At 41.0% G+C, this 20,843-nt stretch overlaps 2 protein-coding genes across 3 annotated transcripts in view; one reads left to right on the forward strand and one right to left on the reverse strand.

Annotated features, from left to right (window-relative positions):
* Positions 1-2,259: 2,259 nt before the first annotated feature.
* Positions 2,260-6,504, reverse strand: LOC131691693 (kinesin-like protein Klp61F). The gene is made up of 7 exons (XM_058978270.1): positions 6,250-6,504; positions 5,688-6,190; positions 4,658-5,631; positions 4,445-4,604; positions 3,114-4,306; positions 2,905-3,048; positions 2,260-2,658 (listed from the first exon to the last, which is right to left on the reverse strand). Exons 1-7 carry the CDS (start codon positions 6,348-6,350, stop codon positions 2,599-2,601), a joined length of 3,135 nt encoding a protein of 1,044 aa, XP_058834253.1. The 5' UTR covers positions 6,351-6,504; the 3' UTR covers positions 2,260-2,598.
* Positions 6,505-13,121: 6,617 nt separating this feature from the next.
* Positions 13,122-20,843, forward strand: part of LOC131693458 (flotillin-1) — a 36,915-nt gene continuing 29,193 nt past the window's right edge. For both annotated transcript variants that reach the window (XM_058981272.1, XM_058981274.1), the window contains exons 1-3: positions 13,122-13,297; positions 14,616-14,691; positions 14,758-15,112. In XM_058981272.1, coding sequence (XP_058837255.1) covers positions 13,246-13,297; positions 14,616-14,691; positions 14,758-15,112 — 483 coding nt within the window. In that variant the 5' untranslated portion in view covers positions 13,122-13,245. The remainder of the gene's footprint in view (positions 13,298-14,615; positions 14,692-14,757; positions 15,113-20,843) is intronic.

The following is a 20,843-nucleotide window of genomic DNA, read 5'->3' on the forward strand; positions in this document are numbered from 1 at the left end:
GAAGGAAAGGAGAAAGGAAGGTGGACCCACCGGCTCATCCCAAATGTATCTGCTTGGGTAGATGGGAAACATGGAGAGGTGAGCTTCTTCACCCTCTTGCCCGGAGTATGGGAACGTGCAAGACACCGGAACACGTGGTCTTCGAATGCCTCAGAGTTGTAGAAGTCTGAAGGGATACCCCTGGTGTGACAGTGGACAATATCATCGAAGAGATGTGCCAGGACGAGCATATCTGGGACGATGTCAACAGAGTGGTTACGAGTATACTATCCGAGCTACAGAGGAAATAGCGAAGGAACCAACAAAGTAGCGCCATTTGGTAGAAAGCTGCAGTGAAACCACAAATCGGATTTCGAGAGAAATTCCGCCGCCGGGGAACTCTCCATCGGTGTAGACTAGGTCCACCGCTGAGGACCAATTGAGTAGTATGCGACGCAGCACAGGGTTCGGGTCATCGCGGCGCCATTGAACCGGACGTCAGGCTTCCCCGGAATGACTCAAAGGTTTAACCATTCCATGGATCAATTAAGGCTCCGAGATAGCTGCGAAAAACTTATGAGCAAAAGTAAGAGGTGCGAAAAAACACAACGAGCACTTCCCCCCCCCCACCTACGAGGTAATACCTTGATGTAGATCCGCGCGGAAGAACGACGAAAAAAGAGTAAGGAGTGTTTTAGTGGTTAGACACGAAAGTGAATCCCACACAGTGCCAATACAGCTTTTTACGTGCCATAATGTCGGTCCAAATTATTTAGTTTGCAATACGTTTAACTGCCCTTTTTTGACAATAATCTTTTACGTCATCCGCCCAGTGAAAGTCATCCTACGCTAGTCCAATGCGTTAGATGTTTATTCAATGAACGCCCGACATATTCAACTGGGCGTTGCTTTCAAGCTGGCGTAAACGATTGGGTAAATAAAACGTATTACGAACCAAATAATTTAGACCGCCATTATAGCACGTAAAAACTAGATACACTACACGCCAGGCTTTTGAAGCTTTATAAACCTTACTATAAAAAAATTATAATAAAACAGGTACTGCGCCATAACGTGCCCCGTCATACAGTATTGGAACTTTATGACGCAGTTCTTATGTCATAATATGCAAAACTATAAGTACGTCAGTGTCCACGAAATCGACTACGACATAAGATCCGAAAGCGAACACTGTCTAGCGCGTCATAATGTCCTGGCCAATTTTGATTCGACTCGTTTGGCGACAGTCGGGTCGAGCTGTGCATATATCGAGAATACTATTAGCGGCATAGTTAGGTTTGCAACCTTGTTGGCTATTGGTTGGATTGAGTGTGACCATTTGATTTTTACCCGCTCTAATTCTATTCCGTATTCGGTCAATATCCCTTCTCTGTCGTATTCTTCATACCTCTGTTAACTGGGCAAGGGACCAAAAATAGAGTCTCCATTAGCTCTGTGACCCACCGAAGTACGATTGGTAATGAGCTAAAAATCAGACATCAGACGATAATAAAAACCACGGCCTTGGTATCCATCTTAGATATTAAATAGTTCATATGTGTTGGGCGGCGGTAGTTTGTAATCCCTCTCTCTCTCTCTCTCTAGAGGTAGTGGTACAATCACTGTCACCAATGTGCTAATCATGTGTTCTTCTTGGACTGTCATCTTGGGCCGGAGTCCCAAGGGTTGCAGATTCGAATCCTGCCTCTGGGGGGAATTTGTTTAAACATAATTGCTTTCGTTTAACTCATCATTTCGATGTTTTTCCCGTTGGATGCCACCAAAAAAGATATCCTTCCTTTCTTCTGTTGCTCGTTGGTCTGAAACTTCTCATTCTAAATGTTTCTCCCTCTTTCAGTTAGATTTCTTGTAAGCATGCTATTTTAATATTCTCAGATGCCAGAAAAACTCTAGTTCCTCTCTTTTATAGATTGGACTAGATATGGAGTATCCTTATTTTGTTGGTCATTTCTTCTATTGCTGCTGTTTTCGTGTTCTATCTGGTACTCTACTTACGTCAAGTATCGAACTGAAGTTGCAAGACTTTATATTCTAGGGAAACAGTGCTTGCTGATGTAGTGTGTTGTGGCCGCACACTACACTCCTGCGTTGGGACCGGTGTGTTCTTTTCCAGTGTCGACGATATTCTGTCATGGTAGAGATGGTACGAACGTTTCAGTTGGCCTGCAGTTCACCCGATTTGGGTATTACGTATACTGAAAGAGGAGGAATCATCAATAGTAACAACATGTAATCCTTTAAACATTTTAAAAAGTCCGACTGTTTATTATCAGATAAAGAACACTAAAAATATGAATATAACGTTTGTGTTTGCCGCCGCTCGTATGTCGCTCCGGAGGTTTTCTAATTGCTTGTCAATGTTAAACATTTTACTGGGATCGTGGCAACTTACGTGGTGCAAACACAGCATTCAAGATGAGGCTATGCTCTTGATGTACGTATCATAGAATCATGTTAGTGAAGATAATTTCTTCGTTCCGCATTAGGCAAGTCAATATTGTGCAAATGTGTAAAACCAGTAGTTTCAGTAGTAGTAGTAGTAATAGTACTATTAGTGGTAAAAGTGTGCGTTCCCTCTACTGGAAGACATGGCGTTCGTTACGTGCTTTCCACGATGGTGTTTTCCTTGTTTTCATCGCATTCCATGTCGTTGCCGATCTAGAATAGAAACAAGAGTATAATAAACAGATGAAATATTTCTGATCAAATAACGATGGTTTGAACTCGTTCGGACGCGCCAGTTTGCCAACCCATGCGCAATACTGTCAGTGCAGAGAGTTACATCTAACACCTCTTCACAGCCAGACCGTGCAAATATTGGGCGAATTCTTCTATCAAGTTTATGTCAGTTCAAAGAGCAACATAATTCAGTGTAAGTGTAACGTATTGCAACCCGATTTGTACCTTTGACAGAATGTTGGATATCTGCAACTCTCGGAATAAGTTCTGATCCTCGTTCAGTACGTTGTGTCGCGTGGTAAGCGGGGTAGAGTTTCTAATCTCGTCATCGTTCAAGCTGTTGCATAGTATACTGGCATCTGGGTTATCCTACAATACAGGTTGAAACATTTATCTCAAAAATCAAACATACCTTACCGAACAGAACCCCTTACCTCCTCACTGATAATGTTGGACATATCAAGATCCAGCATGCCCCGTTCGCGCCAAAACCGACGAACTATTCGTTCGTGCGGTGAAGTTCTAGCCAAATCCCTCGGATAGCTGATGTTCTTGCGAACAGGAGTCTGCCCCGTCGGTTGATACAGCGTTAACTCTTCCCGATGGAACCGATCTACCTGTTCGGTGAGTTCAGCCAGATTGGCATTGGTTTGGTGCTGGTGGGATGTGATATTTCGCTGCAGCTGTTTGTTCAGCGAGATGGTTGTGTTGTGGAACTCGGATTGAGCGACATGCTCGGAGCGTACTTGTTCCTGCAGGGCCTGTGTTTGAGATGCATGACCGGCGGAGAACTCGGATCGATTCTGTTCGAAGTGAGATGCGAACTGGTCCCAGCGAGTACGGGAGGTTTCTTCATCAATTTTTAGATGATCACTGTGCTGGGCTATGGTTTCTTTGAGTAGCTTGCTTGTTGATTCCACCGGTTGAATGATTTGATTTTGTAGTCGTCCTTCGATAACGGATTTCAACCCCAGGCGGGTTGCTTCCAGCTGTCGAGCGCTGTTTTCTACTTGTTTCGGAACCTCCTGTTGAAGATGGATGTTCATATCGACAGCCGCTACGTTGTTCGCAATCATCGTTTGCACAGAGGACTTTTGATTTTGCACTTCTTGGCTAACCGCTCGCAATCGATCCAGTTCAGCTTTCTCGTTTTTCATTTCTTCCAACAACCTCGCCATTCGTTTTTCGGACGCCGCCTCTGCTGTTTGCACAAATTCTACGATTTGTTTTTGACTGTCTCCAAATTGTTCCACCAGTTCGTTGATTTCCGTCAGACACTTTTTCTGGGCCATACAGAATGATAGATTCCGTAGGTCATTTTCTCGGCATAATTGCAGGGTTGCTTCCAGCAGCTTCCTCTGTTCATCTTCCTGCTCGGTCAAAGTTTTTTTCAGCGATTCAATATTAGCAGCTAGCGTCGTGCGAAGGGATTCAACTGCTCTATCGATATTTTCCATAAATGCTTGAGTTACCTGCAGTTGTTCCGTGCTACAGTTTGAAAGATCGCCGCGAAAGTTGGTCAACAATTCGGAACTGTTCGAAAGCATGGTTTGCGAAAATGACTCAAGTGCAGTAATCTTTTCTTGGGTATCCTTCTTTAGCGACTCTTGCTTTGCGAGATAATTATCTGAAATAAGCAAAAGATGATTATTAACATTATTTGGCTTAGTCCTGTCACTAAGTTAGTGTCGGATTCTGATGAGACGAAGTCGAAACGCAAATTCCATAACTAATTCACCGCTTAGGTACTCAAAACGAATCTTACCCCAATCGCCTAAAATCGAATTACTGATCTGGTAGCAACTTTGCGTCAGGTTATTAGTATTCCCCTGCATTGACTGGACCCGGTTTTTAACCTGCTCAACGAACTGCTCGCAAACCGTTTGGTTTTTCATGTCTGTTTGTTTTCTCCTGTCGATTGTATCCTAAAAATAAAACTTTATACAAAAAGTTCATGCCTCACCATGACAGCACTTACATGCAACCCCTTCGTGTCAATCTCGACCGTTTCGACTACCTCGATCAGTTCCTTCGCTTGACCGGATAGTGCTTCCTCCGTTTTGATGTGCCGATCCAGAATGACCTTCTTCTCCGCGTAGCGACGCTTGGTCTTGTTCAAGGTCCTCTTGGTCGTCGTCAGTTCGTGCTTCGTAAGACAAAGATCTCCTTCGGTTCTTCGCAAAATCTCCTCCTTCTCAACGAGATTCAAGCTAACCTCCTTGAAAATTGCCTCCTTTCTGGCGAGATCCTCCTTAAGCACCTTAATCAGATTAACCTTATCGTTTAGCTCCTTTGTCGTGGATTCAGATTTATAGACCATCTCATTGTAAGTGTCCTCAGGTAAATATATTCCGTTCTTGTCACGAGTAGCCATCAATTCTTGCTTCAGACGATCGATTTCCTCCGTGTACTCTTTGATAACCACCTTCTTCGATAGTTTCTGATTCGCTTCCGGTTTATTCTGGATGTTCTTTGCCCGATGAGCATATTCCAGTGTGCTCATCGTTTCCTCGAAATCACGATGACCCGGTGAAATAGTGGCAATGATTGACGTCTTAGTTCGTCCTCCCAACGATTCTTGCAGCAAACGAGTTATTTTCGACTCTCGATAAGGCACGTGAGGAGTCCTTTCAACCAACGCCGTAATCACCCTACCTAGCGTCAGCAACGACTGATTTATGTTAACGGTTTCACGCGTCCGAAGCCCCTTCTCATTCCCAGCTTTTGTGATGTTTTCGCTTCCAGCCAAATCAACCAGATTTAGTTTGCCAATCTTCAGCAGCTCTTCGCCTTCTATACCGTTCTCCTTGATGTGAACGATAATCGAGAAGATAGTATGTGATCGCGATGACTGAGCATTCATTAGCGTCGATGCTGTTCGACGCCGTTCTTGTCCCTTGGCCAACAGTTTATAAACATCGTCTTTACTGTGAACAGGGACTTCTTCCAAACCTAAAACAGAAAAGAATCAATACCTCTCAATATACCATTTGAAAAAAAAATCCAACCTTGCACAATCACGGATCCCTTCTTATTGACGTCATCGTAGATACGAATCTTAACCGTATCGTCGGTCGACAGCAGATCACACAATTCCTCATTGTACAGCTCTAGGTAGGAAATCCGCATCGAAAACTCCAGCTCCGTCATGCGCAACTCATCGAACAGATGATTCAACGCCCGAGGAATGATCCCCGTCTGTGTATCATCATCCCAGCAGTCGCTCAGTTCCGGTTGTTCATCGCCAACCATCGTAAAGGTTTTACCGGTACCAGTCTGGCCGTACGCGAAAACCGTACAGTTGAATCCGGCCAGCACTTCCTCAATGTATGGTGCCACGACCGCATTGTAGACTTCGTGCTGTTTCGAATTTACGTCAAACGCCCGGTCGAAGGTGAATTTTTTGGCATTCCTCGAATCAAGGGTCATCGGTTTCAGCAGCACTTCACGATTTGATACCACCTCCACCACTTCCTGAGAACGAATCAGCTTCTCGCGGGCGTTTGTCGGTCTGCAAAAACTCAATAATTAAAAAAAACAAAAACCTCATCGAATTATAGCAGCACTAACCTGACACGAAGATAGACCTGTACATTTTGATTGCATTTGAGCGGCTTTCCGTGGCTCGAATTGTTACCACTGTTGGAACTCATACCTGAGCGTTGCTCCATTCGTCCGCCGATTCCAATATTGTCACTTTGTTAACAAAACAGACAGTAGTTTACCAAACCACCAAAATTGCAATTATTTGCCAGGGAAGTACGGGTAATTATTTTTTAACAATCCCGCAGCAGGTTGACGATCAAGCTCACCCGTTTTGTGACCGTTTGATTTTTTGATTGCGAAGATGAACACATCCTTAGCGGGTCGCTGATGACTACTTTCGTTAAGTTCATTTTACGAATGCTGCCAACTTTGCCCAATGACACAGAGAACAGACCTCCATCTTGAGCGTTTATTTTAGTCAGTTGGTTTAATTGTGTGACTTGGTCTTTTTCGAGGCATTCAGCGCATTTCAATATTGCGAATCTTTTCTTAAATCCACATTGCGACTTTTCAGCCATGCGCCGCCGGGCCGTGCGTTGAGTTACGCGCCCATGTAGTTTGCATCAGTGCGAGTGAGAAAACGTGTTGACGTTTGTTTTTGTTTCGATCGCACTCGTGTGTATCCCATATAGCAATAACTCGACGAAATGCGAGATTATCTCGAGATAGACAATATAAGATTTTTAAAATTGTGTACTCATAAATAATTGGTTTGTGATTTTAAAGTAGAATACAACATGAAATAAGTTCTCAATGTAAACAGATAAAAGTCAGTAAATCCACAACATTTGTTTCAGGTTAAATAAGTTTGAATTTTTTGCAGTTTCACTTCCAACGGGTGACTGGCGGTAATTTCCTTAATGCCTACTTTTAACAGTAAAAAGAAGCTGCTTCATGTGTTTTGTTTTTTCTGGGAGGGGAAGACAAGTTGTTGAAAATTTAAGTATTGCGCACTTCCCACCAACCTGGACTCCGCACTTTCAAAGTGCGAGTGATCAAACTACTACTGAGAACTGCGAGCTGTCAAATCACATGTATTTCAAGTGATAGATATGGTACTTTCATAGACATACCAGTGTGCGTAAGTGCGCAGTGCGGTTAGAATCCAGTTTTTAGTGCCACAAGCAATATATTGGTGCACACATTTGGAAAGCTCAAATTAATGTGTTTGCAGCTCGTAATTGCTCAAAACAAACAAACAGAAAAGACTTTAAATTTATAAAAACTTGTTCTCCACGAATAAAAAAATTAGAGAAATTCGTGAAATCGTAACTTTTTTCCGAAGTTTTCTGAAAATTGCGATGGAATCGACACTCCGTGATTTGTTTATGAAATGAGCTTATAATTTATAATTCTGAATGGATTGATAATGATTGGCATTGGTTAGATCGGGATGGAATCGCATTTCCAACATTTCTTAAGAATGGTTTGAAATGACCGAGGTTGGTTTGAAATGTGTCATAAAAAAATTTAACATAGCTCGAAATTCACGCTTTGACAGTTTCAGTGCTCGATGAAATCAAAACAAAACGTTTGTAGCATAACTGCAGGAACAAATCAAAACAAAAAAACAAATTTTGTTGCCAGAGTTATTATAAAATTCGAACATAGAGCTGTCATTTGCATCAAATTGGTTGGAATTCGAGAAAAAATAGATTGAGATTGTATAGATTTGTAGCATTTTTTTTTCGAATTGTTCAGCAATACTCAATTTGTTTGAAAATTGTTTACATTTTCAAAAATTACCGGAAAGCATACGAATTCTATTAAATTTATCGCGTCGCTAAACAGAATAGGGGGATGCCAGAGTGAACGCGATTCGCGACGCGACGCGATGCGAAGCGATTTTTGACAGATCGCACGACCGAGCTCCGTTCATTTGTTTCCTGCAAAATAATACAGCACATGCCAGAGTGGAAGCGACGCGATGCGATGCGCTAAGCGATTTTTTGCGCGACGCGCGACCAGCCAGTACGTGCACAGGTTTTTTGCGCGAAATATGCTGACAAATTCAAAATTTGATTTTACTTTGATGACAGGATGTTTATGTCGATGTCGAAGCACACATTGGAGCTGTCTTCCAAAGGTGTGCACTGTGGGACCAACACCCCGCCATTAACGGCACCGGATTCTTGTAAACCAATGTTGGAAATATGTTTCGGATTAATGGGGAATACTTGGTAAGTAAAATCGATGGACAATGTTTAAATTGTTATTAATGGGTACTGTGAGTGACCGACATTTTCTCAAATGTTATACTTGCTCTAAACTCTATATATTTTTAAATTTCAGACGATGTTGCAAAGAAAAGGTGTAAAAAGTTGCGTGACACTTTTGGTCGCGAACTGTGCAAGCTGCCGATGTTCAGACAGATCCGAGGATGCTGGTGACCAAAGCGTTTGCTCTAGCTGACCGCATTTGAATAGTCTACTTTTTACGGCAACAAATGTAGTCCAGGCAAGCAATTGGCAATCTCAAGCCTCAATTTTTCAACAGCGAGGTATTTAAGGACGTCAAGGCATTGGAAGGTGTTTTATTATTCTTCCATCCTAACTCCAGAGTCAAGCGAAAATCACGACAGAAGGATTTTTTGAAATCCTACCAAGTCAACTAGTCAAGTCAATGGAGGTAGCTGATACCTTCACTGGGCGATCATCAAGTGCTCCTGTCTGGTTTCTCACCAAACGATATAAAAAGAATAACGAAAAGCACGCTCAAGCAGAATATCTTTTAGAGCTTGAGCAAAGGAAGCTAGAACTGCTTGATATAAAACTTTCTTTGATAGCCCGCTACCCCATGTAAAGAAATCCCCTATAGAAGTTTCGGCTTCGAATTGTGCTGCAACAGACAGGATTATGCGTGGGCTTTTGAACGTTTTATAAGAAATCTTCACTCTTCATAATAACATCTATACATCCTTCCCTATTAATGATAACATTGTGACAAATACAGAAAGCTTTGGTAGTATCTTAGGCCGTTCCTTTCAATTGGTTTACATAGCAGTCTCCATTTAGCATTTATTGCCCCGATAGAACACTCGATCGATTTCCTTGCTCTTGAAAGACTAGAGTTAAAATATTCTTTTGAAACAGTGATATCTCGTTGAGCATATAGTCGCAAAACATGTTTTAACAACGGGTGAGCTTCATCATGGATATGTTTGTTTCCGGGGAGATTTACTTTCTGATGGAATGCCTAGTTGTCCTGATTCCATCAAGTACGACAAAAAATTTTTTTTTGATGGTTGTAGAACATTGTCCTAGAGTGTGACGGATATTGCACTCGAATGTGCTTTCCATCAATGCTGCCACAACAATGGGGAAAGCTCCACAAAGTCCAGTAATCTTGCGCACTTTGTATAAATAAATGTTGGGTTAGCTGTGGCATATGAATTGGCTGAAGCTTTATCCATAATGCAAGACAGGTCTCCTTAATGATTTTAGCGGCCGTAGATCTTTCAATACGAAACGTGTAGGATGGTGCATTGAACGACAAACCCGTTGCCAGAAGTCTAGAAATATTGCACTGTATTGGTTCTTAAATAAAACTATTTAATAATTCAATCTAAAAACAGCTTATAAATTTTGCTAATATGCCACGATATATGGTAGGGATTGTAGAATTAATATGTGGTATTCCACAAATTCAACATTATTTTTTAAGGGGTGATTGCTTTGTAATTCGTGAAGACATACTACGACGGGGAAGGGAGAGGTCTAGCATTAGCTTAGCGTGATTATAAGTTTCTCTCGTGGTTCTATGGGAGTTTTAAAAACGTTAGTCCACTCTTTAACTTCAATATGGCTTAAAATGTAATCAAACGTTTCGATGCTCACACGGGTATAGTTGCGAAATTTTTTTGGATAATTTAGCAAATCTTGGTGCAGGTGGAGATACGTCTTCTCTTTTCCTACTGATCGGTTGAATTCCAAAATCTTTATGGTTTCTGAAAAGAAATCGCGTACGCATTCGGACATGAAATATTTTTCGTCTGAGCTCATTTTCACAAAAACTTTTCAGCTCGCAATCCGTTCGACACTTCAACGCAATTTTTGTTTACGTATAACGCATATGACCATCGCTTCCAGTCGCGTTCACTCTGGCTATCATGTCGTGTTGGAAATCGCACGCAGTTCGCATCGCATCGCGTCGCGTTATACATCGCGCCCACTCTGGCTTTACCCTAGACGGTTCAAAGCGAATTTTTGGCAAATCAAAAGTTAGGTCAATGCGGAAAAAATGATTGTCAGTGTATGATGTTCAGTTTCCATTATCAGGCCTTATAATTATTATCAATAGTCACTAACCAAGAGACCAAACATGTAATAAAAATAAAAAAAATAATCAAATCCTATGTAAAACAACAAGTAAAATTGCTATAAAACATTGTAAAGCAACGACTTGACTTTCAAAATCCACAACAGAGTAACATCATAAATCGTTGTTATTGATTTCAGAATGTATGGAAAAAAGTCAATTTTACATTTTTTGTCACATCCCCCTTTTTGATGTAAAAATCGGCTTTACGATGAAATTGAGTGTAAAAACAACAAAATTTATTGTATTTTTATTGTACATTTTCCACAATATCTAATTTTTTACATTATTTTTCATTGTGATGTAACAACGAAAATCGTAAAGTAAAGTAAGTATTCAATTAAATACTTTACGGTGATGCCACAAATTTTTGACAGTTCGTACTGTTTACATCAATTTAGAAAAATTCTTTACGATTTGCTTCGAACGAATCTAGTCGTTCACAAAATTTTCCATGTCCATGTCAACAGTACAAGCGAACTGTCAAGAACAGTGAGGTTAACTGTGTCAGTAAAGAACTTAATGGAGTGGCTGCATTTGACAGTACCCCCTGGCTGCCCTTGACGTTCGATTTATCGCTATTTGCATGTCTCGTCTCAGCATCTGATATACTCGCGCAATTGTACGCAATTGTACGAAAGATACTTTTGTAATTACCAAAATGATGTTGTCGAATGTTTGTTCGTGGAATTTGACAGTAAGATACCCGAATAGAAATGTATGGCGGAATTACAACGATTTTCGTTTTTACATCACAATGAAAAATAATGTGAAAAATTAGATATTGTGGAAAATGTACAATGAAAATACAATCAATTTTGTTGTTTTTACACTCAATTTCATTGTAAAACCGATTTTTACATAAAAAAGGGGGTCGTTAAGGGATGTAACAAAAAATGTAAAATTGACTTTTTTCTATACATTCTGAAATCGATAACAACGATTTATGATGTTACTTTGTTGTGGATTTTGAAAGTTAAGACATTGTTTAACAATGTTTTACAGCAATTTTTCTTGTTGTTTACATAGGATTTGATTCTCAGAACAATTGCTTAAAATAATTTTTATTTTTTAAATTTTATTTATTTTTATTACATGTTTGGATCAGTCTTTATTGATTACCGAATACTAACATATGTTATTATCCTTTTAAAATAACATCGCAAGCTTCTATGCTGTCTTCTATTTTACTCACACTCTTTTCTCAACGTTTGCGTGCGTTCCTACAAGTCGAAAACATATCTCAGGTCCTATTCTCACTTGGTTACTAGAAGAAAAATTTTCTCCTAGTCACTAGATGACCGGAGTGAGAAAACAAGGCATCTCATGGAAACGTGCAAACTTTTTTCATGTTCTAATAATTCTTCGGAGACAGAGTAACATCATGTCAGCTGAAAAATTCGTAAAATTAAATGTTAGAACACAAAACCTCTTGCAGTCACGGCATACTTCTATTTACTAGATATGTGTCGCTGATTCCTAATTCTGGGTATACGTTGGACAGTCATAGAACTTCCCATCTGTATCTGTATCTGCCCTGTGTGTTTTATCTACCATCGCTGTTAATTCTTGCACTTCGTTGTGATTTAATGTGCAATTATATGGCAATGTTTCTGGAAGTGTTCAGAGACCCTGATATCAACTGCCTTTTATATAATCGGCGGGAGTCGGCAACATTAAAAACTAACCCGAATCAGTTTACAGATTCCCAGCCTGTAAATGGAAAATGTTGTAGTTGTATTTATTATTTACTACTGTATCTATAATATCTACTAACCATAGTTTTAAAAACCGACATTCATTCGACGAACCGGACAAACATGACAAAAAAATAATAACAAATTAAATGCACTTTGAAACGAAGAGCGTCGTTTTTGTGTAAAATCCAAAGAAGTACTGATAAAAACACGTATATGGCACCCTTATCCCATTTGTATTGAACTGACATAAGTCAACATCTCAGTTGGCACACAAATTATGGGCCCCACTGACAGTTCAAATTGTTCTGCTCGTTTTGCTCGAAGCTCGATCTTCACTAGTCAGGCATGGTACGGAATTACTCAATCTTTAGTTGTTTGTTAAAAAGCGAAAATATACGACCGCTAATTGATGGAAACTGTTGTTTTGGACATATCGGTGAATAACAAAAATTTTACAGCATGATGCATCAATAAATTAAACTAACTCGACTTCCACAAATATGTGTCGAATGGAATCGATTTTGTTCATTGTGGATCGACCTTAACGTGACGTTTTAGATGTTGGCTTTGAAAACATGGCGGCGTAGCAGATACCTGGATAAAAACGTTAATGTTATCATGAAAATTGCTGTTGATGACAGCGATATCTGTTGTAAATGCAATGTTCCTACTATCAATTCCGATGTTCAGTTCTATCCGGGTATTGTACTTTATCATTTTTGATTTGACCATATTTTTTACACGGCGTTCACAAAACATCGCATATCATTCGGACCGATGAGGCACTTACTGATGAACTCAACGAAATAACCGAAAAAGCTTGCCAAAGGAGTTCATCCATCATCACATTCATCAACATCACAATCGGTGTTTGGAACGCGACAGAGAAGGACGTGCGCCGCTAGTTATCGGAATTTTTTCTTCCTTCCAGTGAAAAAGTTTTGCGCAAAAAGGTATTTGCCGCTCGTGTTCTAGTGCCAAACTGTCCAAAAAACGATTAAAAATGGTGTGGGGCTTTGTGACGTGCGGTCCGAACGAAGCGCTGGTGGTTTCAGGTACGAAAAAGTTGATTTTTCAATCCACCGTGAGAAGCTGTGAAAATTCCATGTTCAAGAGTTCTCTCAAAGGGGGTTTTTTTTGGTGAACTGGGTGGAGTGGTGGATTTCCTCATTGATGACGGTTTTTATATTTACGACTCTTGGATCGTTGTATGTGTGTAAGAACGTGGATAGATGGGTGGTGGAAGGATGCGAAGATGAACGAAAACAAACAAGTCGACCCAGACCGATGGAGCCTCTTTAATTTCTACTCCACATTGGAATGTAAATAAAACATGATGGGCGGGTTTTATGATTGAGTCAATTTATAGGCCACTGTATTAGAGCTATTCTAATAGTGTTAGGTGTATTTTGCAGTTTTGAGCTTTTAATACTGAGATGGTTCCTAGAACTATTAACATTTATGGTCTGAAAGTGAAAGGCTTTAAAGTATAGTGATTTCACTTTCTAACAGATTTCCGGACTCGTTTGTACTCAAAATAAAAAAAAATCCTTTTTCTGCTTTCTGCCTGAAGATTCCAGTGTAGCTTTCCACAGATAAGTAATATGATCCTTTCGTTTTTCTTTGCCAGCAAATTAATATCACAGCAGGATAGTGGCATGTCCTAAAACTGTCATATTAGTATCGATTTTTTTTGCTTGGTTCCTCTTTATTTCAGCTTCATGTCGTTTTTAGAGTGCGAGCATTTTATTTCTTAAACGGAAACGCCGTGTATTCAGAAGGTTGTTAGGATGAATGAAATGATTTCTGTAATATAGCAATAATACAGTAAATGGATCATTTTTATACTTAAATCAATATAAAGAAATAATAGAAAGTATGTTATACTACGCGAGTGATATATCTGTGGTTTTGGAATCGAGAAAAATAATTCTGCTTCTCTTGCAAAAGACTCTATAAAAGGCAGTAATACCGGTGATATGGTTGCAAATCGCAAATGGCATTATCAGGTTTTACTAAAGTTATTAAGTTATATGTTGGCATAGTTGTATTTTATTTGTTAATTTGTTTTTGCACAAAAGTATTGCCTAACATTCTGAAGGTTTTAACTCTCCTTCCCTGTAGATCTATTTATACATCCTACAGCGAACGGCATCGTTCATATTTTTTTTGTCCTGTTTGTTTCGCGAATCACACCATTCCGGGTGCGCCATCAATTGATGGATCGCCGTCCTATATATTCCTATCAATATTGCAACATGCTATTATGCGTGATGCTAATGGAGTTATAGTCAACCAGTTCCCCCGTCGCAATCAGGCTAATTGATAGAATTTGATTTCCTTTTTCGCCCCCATTGTTTTTCGCTACCATAGGATGTTGCCATATGAAACCGCTGCTGGTCCCCGGTGGTCGAGCATTTGTGTGGCCTTCGGTCCAGCGGGTTCAACGGTAAGTGATTTGATGGGACAACTGTGATACAATTGATGGTAATGATGCAATTTTCGTTATTTTTAGCATTTCCCTGAACACCATGACGCTGCAGGTGGAAAGTCCTACCGTGTACACCAGCCAGGGAGTACCAATCTCGGTAACCGGTATCGCGCAGGTTAAAATCCAGGGACAGAATGAGGATATGCTGCTGACGGCTTGCGAACAGTTTCTGGGTAAAAGTGAAGCGGAAATACAACATATTGCGCTGGTCACCCTGGAAGGTCATCAGCGAGCCATTATGGGTTCGATGACCGTCGAGGAGATCTACAAGGACCGGAAGAAGTTTTCCAAGCAGGTGTTCGAAGTCGCTTCGTCCGATCTGGTCAACATGGGTATCACGGTCGTGTCGTACACGCTAAAGGACATCCGCGACGAGGAGGTAAGATGGTGGGAAACGATGTTTCCATTAATTGATGTACCTTTTTCGCGGTCACCTTCCGTGTCGCAGTCTCTGTTTCCCGATTACAACCGAAGCGCTGTTATTCTTCCCATTCGGTAGGCTGATTAGTTTTTTTCATGCGCGAATCGGCACATCATTTTCATTCTCTTTCTCTCTTATGTCTTAGTTTCTGTTTCTTTCGTTTTGTTTATCTATTTACGAAAAATCGTGCACCTTCTTTTCAATCCTTATCACTTAATAGTAAAAAAATATGCCAACAATCTTATTCGATAGCCATTAAAGTTTCGTTCCGCTCTGCTGTATCTTATCTCCGGATTAGTTTCGTAAAAGCTCGACTATCATTAAATATTAGTCATTGGTTTAGTATTCGCATTTTTCTAAATAGCTGAGCTGCATTTTAGGCGCAATTTTTTGGTTGAAATACTGTTACGTTTTAAGACGAGAAAAGTACACCTACGTTGCTCTCTGGTGAAGAGGTATATAAATGTGAACATGCCAAATATTTGCTTAACAGCGTGGTTCAGTTTGAATGTTCAGAAGTTTTTCTACTAAATGATAAATATAGCATGCAATATTAAATATCAAAAGGGTTAATTGGATTGAACCGATTTGCGCATTAAGTGCACAGGATCTAACATAAATTAAGTTTGATTTTTGTGTTTCGAATTCATCCCGTCAGTAACTAGCACCAACTGGATGTCTAGTTAGACGATGTATCTAAACTATCACCCAAATTAGCACTAGTTGGACATCCAACGACACATGTGATCCTAAATCAACTGCATTGTACTGAGTGATGTCCTGGGAAGAAAATACAGAAACTCTGGTTTGCTGACGAGACAGCGAAAACAAACTTGTCTTTTGGTTAGAGAACCAAAGGCCTGGCAATATTAAATCAGCAGGACGAAGGTGGCGTTCTAGCGAGTGCAGCTGCGGTACTCAACAATCGGTCAATCGAGTTGGAGGTTTTAGAGAGAAAGGCAAAGACAGTATCAACAGGAGCGGTCGGTCAGAAGCTGGTCAATAAAATGTACGACTAGGGGCGCATTTATCAAACCCTATGCTGTTACAGGGGTTGGCTGAAAAACTACGTGATACTGTGGAATTTAAAATCGTCCTATTCGAAAGCGCTAAGTAGCAATTCTTGGAAGAATCTAAGAATGTGAAGAAAATCCTTCAATCCGGCCGTTACCAAGTTTTAGCAGTGAATTGCTACCGCAATATAAACCTGCTCATACTAGGTATATGCACTAAAGGCGAGTGACGTGAAGAAGCAAAATGATCCCCCAGTACAGTGTAAAAAGATAAATGAATAAAATTCCATGCACGGTATAGGAAATAAATGCCTGAATATTGTGAAGTGTGTTACGGCTGTTGGTCGGTGTGTGTGAGGAATATTTAAACCTTGCACAGCACAGCTCTCCGCGATGCGATAACCTCATCTAGTCTATCTGGGTAAATTACGAGTGAAGAGAAAAGGTTAACCAACGTATAAAAGTGATCAGTTGAATTTAAGCCGCCCGTGGGAGTGACTGAACCCCCTCCGTGTGGAGGAGGGCCATCGTACCAGAATACCTTCCTACAATGAGGAGACCATACTGGGGATATGATAAGCTAGCAAATTTTGCTGCTACGAGCTAGAAACCCAACACCAAAGACAGATAAAGGTATGGAAATTGATGGTTCAAATCCGAAAATGTTTCTTAGTCCCACTACTCCCGAAATTACATTACACATGAACGCCTTCATTATCAACAAATCGGTGGAGCAGGCCACGGTTGAAAACACTGTTATAGCTACCAACAAAGCTAGACGGTCGCGATATGTTTTCCGCGTTTCCTCGAAGAAAATTCTCGCAATAAAATCACTAATTGCCGGAACGCCAATCAAGATGATATCCCATCCCTCCTTGAACTTTTCCCATGAAGTAGTATATCACGCTGATACTAAAGACATTGACAACGAAACAATGCTTGCTAATCTACCAAAAAAGGCGCAGTTCGAAGAATCACCAAATGGCAAGGTGACCTTATCAATGACACCCCACTCGCAACCATTACTTTCAACAGCCAGTCCCCGCCAGTATATACTATAGATCAGTGATTCTCAACCTGGGGTCCGTGGACCCATAGGGGGTCGTGAAAAGATTTATGGGGGTCCGCGAAGATGGACATCTTTTCCAGTTGGATACTGAAATTTAAAGCTTATTCGCAACAAACATAAATTAATATATTGATATCAAACAAAATCGATCTTCGAAAACAGTATTATATCGAATACATGTATTAACCACAAAAAATACAAGCGACTTAAAAAGTCTCTGGCCTACAATCATGTACTGTTGACTGGACGGGAAAATGGATCTTAATCTCAAGGAAGTGACATATATACATTTACAACACGTGAAAAACTGCGCATAGATAACGTTTAAAAGTTTAAGCCAGGCAGAAAACAAGCATCGCATATAACAACGTTAAAAAAAGAGCCTGAATATATGGATGGCGATAAAATAGAGGTGCGCCTACACGAACTAGCGTCGTGCATTAGACCAGAACCCATTTAAGATTTATGTCAAAATATAGAGTAGTGGAATTCGTTACAAAATACGGAGAAGTGGAATCCGTTACTTGAGAAAAAATTTTCAGTGTCGTTCCCAACTTCCTGTACCGACAACGAAATAACGATTGGTCCAGTTTCTCCAAGCCAACAACCAGCATAATAAGTGCCAATGAACCCGTTTTCTCGACAGCGACCCATTAGAGCAAGAAACAAATAAGAACTTTGAACATCTTGAACGTTGTACCGACCAAGACATGAACGTGAGCAATAATGCAAGAGAAGGCAAATGGGTTGACTCCTAAGTTGTGGATAACACAGCTAATGTATTAGCGCGAAGAAAAGGACTATTAACACGCATTAGCAAGGTACATCCACAATACCCTTTTGTCCGCAGTAACTGTGTGGGTGTAGAGGTCCGCATCAACCCAGGGAGATTTCGAAGGGGTCCGTGATACGAAGAATGTTGAGAATTGCTGCTATAGATTGAATCGCTTGCCCGTGCGACAGTATGATCCATCCCCCCACCAGTGTTTCGACTGTGCCAAGTACGGGCACTCTCGAAAAAACTGCTCCGAACAGAAAATCTGCTTAAACTGTTCTCTCTGCCATGACATAGTTGACCGCCTACAACGTATGCTAGCCAAATCACAAACGAATAAACTGAAAAGGACGGGCTCATCAAAGCACTACAAGTAGAAGTAGCAAAACTTTTAGAGCAAGCGGTAGAAGCAAAATTAGTCACGAGCGAATTGACAGACCTTTAAAAACAGCTTGAGGAATCTAGAACTAAATACTAAAAAACAGATGAAACGCAGCGAATGCGAAGCGAACTACAAAAAATCGGAGAAGAATATAGAACTTTAGCGAAAGAACCCGGTGCACTAAAAGTCGAATTAGCGCATCACAAGAAAACATCGGAATTAGTAATGGAATTTGCGTTTCGACTTCGCTTATTAGAATCCGATACTAACTTAGTTAACGGACTAAGCTAGCGCCGGATTGAGGCTAGCTCAAAAAAAAAAAACGGAGACAGTTTGTGTTCCTGAGCAAATCCCTAGTCAAACGAGATGTTCCGAAAGAAAAGTTATATGTTTTGTGCTCTTCACGCGCAAAGATGGTTGTAAACAATTTTCAATGGAGAAAACATCGGAAGCTCAAATCGCCCGAAGAAAGACTACACTCGGCAACCAACCGAAAACAGCTAAATGCAGCGCGATCCAATCCAGCGAGGAAAGCATAGAGGCAGAGGAAACAATGTCATCCAACCCCAACCGGAATACTGGCAGAACCGGGCAGCGTGTCAGTCAAACCGGAGGCATGCTCCTGACCCCGAAACTCTTGAATGCAAAAGGAAAATTCAATCCTATAATCGCCACCAGACAAACTCGTGGACTTGCACAATGCTCTAGAACAATTAGTCAATAATCAAACAACAGTCAGAATCCCAGGTAATGTAGAACATCTACCACTTTACCATCCTAAGCCAATGAACAGAACCAACCAATGCAACACAGCTCTGAACACCCACAAGCAACTATATCAGCGACTAGAAATATTTTCAACTCAAGTCGAAATGACAAAACGCCGTCTCCGCCCACCACATTTCCGGCGACAATGAAGCAAAATCACTGACATTAACAACAATCTGTGGGAGGAGGTACAGACCCATCAGTGCGAACGTTACACACCAACCGGTACTGATGGACAACCTTCGCCCGTCTTTGAGCAACGTTACTGAGACGCACCAGGGTGGTAGCTCTCGTTCCTCGAGGGGAATGAACACGAGAGACCAAGTGGCATAACAGCAAACTTAGATAGGAGACTGATGGGGCTGGGCTCACAAAAATCACTTCTGCGAGTCCTTTCCGCACGCGATTGAAGATCATATAAAAACGTATCAGCGAAACGACTAAGGCAGAAGGCCAACCGCTGCACATTCTTGCTAATTAAATATTCAACAAACTATCTCAAGCTCATCTAGTGAAGCAAATTCCTCCAGCAATGATACAAATGGACGAAAAATAGCACTTCAGTGGAACATGAACAGGCTAGAAGGCCAATGGAACGACATCCAGCTACTTACCACACCAAATCCACTAGTCTGCTCAGTGGTACAGAAAACGCAATCAGTGGGAACGTCGTCTTCAATCAATGGGTCGCAAACAACTACATGTGGCTACAAAACTTGGGAAAAATCACCTCAAACCATTGCGCTTGCCATCCGCAAAGATACCCTCTTCAGAACGGTAAACGTCGATAGTCAGGTACTACCAATCGTTGCGCGATTAGACGGGTCATCAATCACAGTTGCGACCATTTTTGATAATGGGCGATTTTAATTCCTATCATGCCGCGTGGGGTTCAAAAAAAATAACGACTGCCGAGGAAACGCTATCCTCGAAGCCGTTGTAGGTACACACTGCATAATTCTGAACGACGGATCTACAACTTTCAAATGAGGTTAGCATAGAACCTCAATAGACTGAAGTACCGACCGAAATCGCCAGTAAGCTCCGCTGAAAATTCATAATGACACTCACGGAAGCGACCATTTTTCCATCACTATCACAGAAGGCGATACAGCACCCGTAACAACCCGGAGACAACGGTGGAAATTTGACGAAGTTAACTGGGAAAAATATGCCGAATGCAGTTAGATAGATCCCAAGACAGCTCTATCACTCGCACAGCTGTGTACCGTGATGATTTTCGCAGCAACTGTCAGCATACCGCAAACCCCGTGAAGCCTGGCCAAAAAGCTGTTCATTGGTGGAATCCCCCAATCAATGAAACTATCAAAAGAGTGGTAAATCCCTCAGAAAGTTGATTAGACTCCAGCGAATCATCCTTTCATGGTAGAACGGCTACAGAAGCTCCGTGATGCGCGAAACGAATGTCGACTCGTTATCCAAGAAGCAAAAACGAAAAGTTTCTAGACAGCATCGATACCAGGACGTCGATTCCAGAAATGTGGAGAAGCGTTGACGCACTGGCCAGCAAAAGGCGCCACAACGGATACACACTGCAACACAAAAACGGACCAAGAACGGAAGTAGCTAATATCCTCAGCAAATACTTCGTTGAACTACCGGCTACGAGTGGCTACACCGATAATTTCAACCGGATCAATGCAACGGAGGAAATCCAGCCC

The sequence above is a fragment of the Topomyia yanbarensis genome, chromosome 3 (genome assembly GCF_030247195.1).
Source record: "Topomyia yanbarensis strain Yona2022 chromosome 3, ASM3024719v1, whole genome shotgun sequence".
NCBI lineage: Eukaryota > Metazoa > Arthropoda > Insecta > Diptera > Culicidae > Topomyia > Topomyia yanbarensis.